A 5,003-nucleotide genomic window follows, 5' to 3' on the forward strand; every position below is an offset into this window, starting at 1 on the left:
ATTCCTGAGTAACTAAGGGAGGTAAATCAATTCAGGCTTTGTGTGAGAGGGACAGCTTTGAAGCTATTCAAAAGAGTGGCCTTTGTGAAAGTCTTTAGTTTGACATGAAGGTTAATCAAGACAGCTAAAATACATAACTGAAAGAAAATTAAGTCTCTACCTTTTGATGTTGAGAGGTGGCGTTTAATCTCAGGACTTGAAACATCATCGGTCTCTTACTGGACTTTCAATTCATTCCAACATTCCTGTTGCGTCTTGAGGTAAGGAAATGTTACTTGCTGCCTTCCAACCTAGAGTTTCAAACCTTCAGAGCCCTTTTCAGTAGTCTGTTATGAGCAGTTCTGTGCTGACAACCTTAATACCTTTTTTTTTTTTTGGTTATACTACCTTCCAATAAAGCTACTTCTTCTTTTGGAAGGCGGCTGGACATGCATAAGGAATCTTGGTGTGAATCAGCCATTTTCCGCCAAACAGACTCAAAAGTCTGTTCAAGTCTGTGTGCATATTGTACACCACACCATAAATTCTATTGTGGAAACATCGGGCTGGCTATGCTGTTCCATTCCAACTATGTGACCCAGCCCATGTAAAAGACACTCCAAAACTAGAAGTAGTGGGCATTCATCCGGGGTGTCATGGCAGGGTTTGCAGGCTGAGCCATGACATTATTCAGATTTAGCTGCCTTGCTTTGCATTCCTAAACAAGGACACTCTCCACTGCCTTTGGAGACACTGCACCACGTCATCAGTTGCATGGTGTCGTCATGTCTGGGGTCACAGGAGGCGTTTATCAGTAACTTATGCATTATACAGAATCTTTTTCTTGTGTAAACATATTTACTTAAAAACAATTTCCATCTATTCAGTTTCTCTGTGTCTCCCAGGTGCAGGAGACTTTTAGGAAGTGTGGTCAGGGGCTAAACTTACAAACTGCATCCTGAATTCCCTAAGATTCAGCACCATCAGAGGAACCCCTCTAAGCTATCAGGGCAGGCTCGCCATCAATCTTCTGAGACGTTGAGGATTCCAAGATACGTCTTTATCTATCCTATTGTTATCCTGTGAGTTTCCTTCAGCTGAGAAGTATCTGCAAGAGAATAAAGTCAGAAAGTGCCGTTTGTTTCTTCCACTCACACTTTTGACCTCATTCTACCAACATCCTAAACGTTTGCAAAGATGAAAGTCAACACCTTGAAAGAATTTCTCTGCCGCCTTACTCCACTGTCGTAGCAGGAGAGCTTACTGCATCTAGAGCTCTGCTTGCTCGATTTCTTCTGCACACATCCTCTGTTCACGGTAGAAACACAGAACTTGCCAGAAAAGCTTTTTTCCCCCAACCCTACAGTTACATTGAGCACGTGCAGGCCTAAATATTTTGAAAATAAATATTCTGCTAAGGTCTGACTTCAGTCAGGCTTTGAAGAGGTATCCTGCTTCTGTGAAGTGAAGAGGAACCAGATGTGTGATGGGGAATTTCAAGCAAAACAGAGGCTTCTCTCACTGATGTGCGCGTTAGATGGGCGTTGAAGGCAGAGACTCGCGCGTTCTTGCTGGAGGCAGGTATAGCTTGGTGGCTGTGCGGGTGTATTCACAAAGTGGGCCTGGGATCGCACCCGGTGCACGGTCTGGTGGCTGTGCCGTCTTAAGCCTGTCACTGGTGAGATGACGGTGTGCAGCAGCGGCAGGGAAGAAAGCATTCTCAGTTCCTCAGAAAAAGCCACTATTTCTCCAAACTTTTTCCCCTTTCACACCACAGTATTAATTTAGGGCCTGAGAACGACAACGGCTGCGTTCCAGGAGGCAGCAGGATACTAGGAACAAACTTCTTGAGAGTCTGGCACAAGCTTGTGGGAATCAGTTTCTGTGCCATGCAGAAGGGTATAATTGCTCATCAGTCCTTCCTCTTGACTTTGCTCTCCACTAAGCTGCTTGTAACTGACCTTGCAGAGTGGATAATACATTGGACCATGCTGTTTCCCTACCTGGTTTGGGGGTGGTGTATTCTAAACACCCAAAGTTTACATTTTGTGATTCAAAATTCCTGAATAATGAGTGAGGGCACTCTTGTGCCTATGCAGGATAGTTTCGTGTTACACTTATATGTGAAGGTTCCTTGAAAAAAAAACCTGTCACCTTTTTGAAATTGCAGTTGTTTCTGAAAATCAGCCGTTAACAAGTGTGTGTTATGTATCTTAAGACAGGAGGACTGTCTGCAGTTGTGTTACAAGTTTGCTCTCAGTGCCTCTGGGTGAGCAGAAGTTTGTGTCTCTTCTGCTTGAAGAAATACTTTGGTGATGTTTTAGAGAACCAATTGTTCTGACCCTCCCGGGGCTGATTTTGAGGAACCCTGCTTGAACGCAGGGGCTTTCTAGAGGAACAAGAAACCACGCTTTCCCACCGGTAGGCACTGAGGTAGAACTGCTAAGACGTTGTTGCAGTCCTGTTTCTGGTTTTGCAGTGCATGTGCGGCTTTTGGTCCCAACCACTAGGATACAGCAACCGTTTGTAATGAGCTCTCCAGAGATGGCTTGCACTCTGTGCAGCCTTGAGCTGTTCAGTAATGTCCTACAGACTTTCTGTTGGCCTTTCTCATTACCTATGAGTGCTTCACAGCTGGGAGATGAGTTGGGAGCTGTCTGGACAGCCCAGCCCAGTGCTAAGGCGAGATCAACTAACTTCAATCCTTTCAGTGCAAACTTGGATATCGCTGCGTGGCAGAACCTTGTGTCCTTTATGTGCACCCAGACAAACACCTTCCTTTTGCCCGTAGGATGTGTATCACTGTGTAGCTGAAATGCATGATCTTTCTGTCTTCCCTTTCCCCTTAGTAGAATGTTGAAAGTTGGAGTGAAATCTCTGCTGCAACCCCTGCAAAATGCACTTAAATTTTGGACTGAAGAAGAAAAGGTTGCTGTTTCTCCTCAGGTTAATGCTGACCCTGCATTTACTTGGGGATGATGTCACCAAAACAAACATTGTCCCTTGTTTTTCTTTCTAGATCAATACAGCAGATAATTTCACTGGTTGTGAGGAGGAAGCAGAAGACGATGACACTTACATGCTTATGTTAGGCTCAGAAACTCAACCGGCCGTGAGTAAGTCATGCTGTTAGACAGCTTTATCAGTAATAAAGCCTGTGCTCTATTAAATGAGTGGCATTATGGATAAACAGAGGGGGCAAATTCTTTTAATACTTCCAATTTCCACATGTTACTGCAGCTTCCAAGGAGGGCAGATGTCCTATGAGAAGGGGGCAGGCAGGTAAGGGATGCAGATAACAAAGTCATTGCTTAGTAAGATAGACCTCCGTACAGTCACCCCTCCTGGTAAATTCTGGGAATGTGTGATCTCTGCCCTGAATCTAGAAAACACCTGAATTCTCCAGGTTCTCAGAGAACAGCCCTCATCTGAAGGCAGGCACTGCTACAGGTGTGGCCAGCGCCGGTGTGGAGGCACGCGTTTGCAGCTTGATCTTCACACATCTAGGCATAGATTGATGGCAAGCTTGTTGATCATCTGCCTGGTCATGTGCACTCCTCTTGAAAAGTGCAGACGAAGTTGCTTGTTTGTATTTACTGATGGCATATATTTGGCATATGTTCTACAGTGTTGTGGAGCTATAAAGCTAAACTTTATCCTGTTTCTATCTTACCTGCTTGTTGACAATTTTATCTTTTCAGCTTTCTCATTTTCTGTATGAAAAGGGTGTTTTCCCTTTTTCTGTATGAAGAGGGTGCATTTTCACTTGCGAAGTTGAAACCAGTTGCTTTAGCCCATCTAAGCAGGTGATAAATGTGAGCTAGAAACCTGATTAGCACTGATAGCTTTGCCCTGTCCTCCTCATGCTGTATGTGGGAGCACCACAGGGTGAGCAAATGGAAAGAACACCACAGATTGTAACGGCTGGCCATGCTAGCTAGGTAAACGCCCTAACCTCCCGTTTGGATCCATGATGACAGGCAGGCATCACCAAGGTAACTCAGAACAGAAGCCTACCTCAAGGGCTTGCTGTTACCTCCACTATGTTCTTGGTCTGTGGGCCACTACAGATGGTAGACCTCCATTTCCACAGGAGTACCGGGTGCCATATCTCCTGGGAGCAATGTTTATTTCATTTGAGAGAGATTTAAACAAGCACCCAAACCCTATTGTATAAAAGCAACTTCCACAGCTGTGTGAGCTACAGCTTTATTTTACGAAGTGTTGCACTGTGCTGTGTTGAAAGTCAAGTAATACAAATTACGGAGGTGAGGTAAGTGTGTGAGACTTCATCCTGACAACTAGAAAAGTCTAACACTGCGTGCGCGAAGATAGTATGTGTCAGAGCAGCAAGATGTAATAAAAACTTCCACTGTTGATTTGGTAAATATTTAAAAAGCTGTTTGCTGACAGTATGTATTTGACAGCTTTCCTACTGTATTGGTTCATGAAAGTTTTATTAGCCATTGTGTTGCTTCTGTGGGAATCCTTGAAATAGGAAATGTTTCCAGATGGCAAATTTTAAATTAAATAATGCATTCTTTAGCATTAAAAACCAAGCAGAATCCAGGAGATCAACATGGAATTGGATTAAGATGCCAACAAGAAGCTGTGGTGGATGAGGAGACAGAACACAAAGATCCAGAAGAGGAAGATTCATACAGCTTTCGCAGCAGCCCTGACAATCTGTACGCCAGCATACCTGATGATCTCAAGGAGAACAGAGAAGACTGCTTTATCTGTAACAGGCCTCCCCCTCCTCCCCCTCGAAATCTGCCTGGCATCCTAAAACAGGACAACCTGCACAATTTATCACAAGGTATGAACCTGGGGGAAAGTAAACCCAGATGCAAACATGTGCAAGTTGTAGAGATTACGTGTGATCATTTCCCATGAAAGCAGTATAGCCCTAATTCTGCAAAGCAAGCATGTGCATATAAACTGTTGCATCGAGATATTCGTGACCAGGTATGTCAGCTAGTACTGTGGAGTGCTAGCTGCTGGTCTCGGGCTTCAGGTTTTCC

The 5,003-nt window shown here is 44.3% G+C and overlaps 1 protein-coding gene across 1 annotated transcript in view; it reads left to right on the plus strand.

Moving 5' to 3' along the window:
• Positions 1-4,798, plus strand: part of BANK1 (B-cell scaffold protein with ankyrin repeats 1) — a gene marked incomplete at both ends in the record, with an annotated part of 77,302 nt that extends 72,504 nt beyond the window's left edge. Inside the window, 2 exons of the mRNA XM_010152519.1 lie at positions 3,009-3,095; positions 4,526-4,798. Of these exons, the coding sequence (XP_010150821.1) occupies positions 3,009-3,095; positions 4,526-4,798 (360 nt within the window). The remainder of the gene's footprint in view (positions 1-3,008; positions 3,096-4,525) is intronic.
• Positions 4,799-5,003: the final 205 nt, after the last annotated feature.

The sequence above is a fragment of the Eurypyga helias genome, unplaced genomic scaffold (genome assembly GCF_000690775.1).
Source record: "Eurypyga helias isolate BGI_N326 unplaced genomic scaffold, ASM69077v1 scaffold12170, whole genome shotgun sequence".
In the NCBI taxonomy this organism is placed as follows: Eukaryota; Metazoa; Chordata; class Aves; order Eurypygiformes; family Eurypygidae; genus Eurypyga; species Eurypyga helias.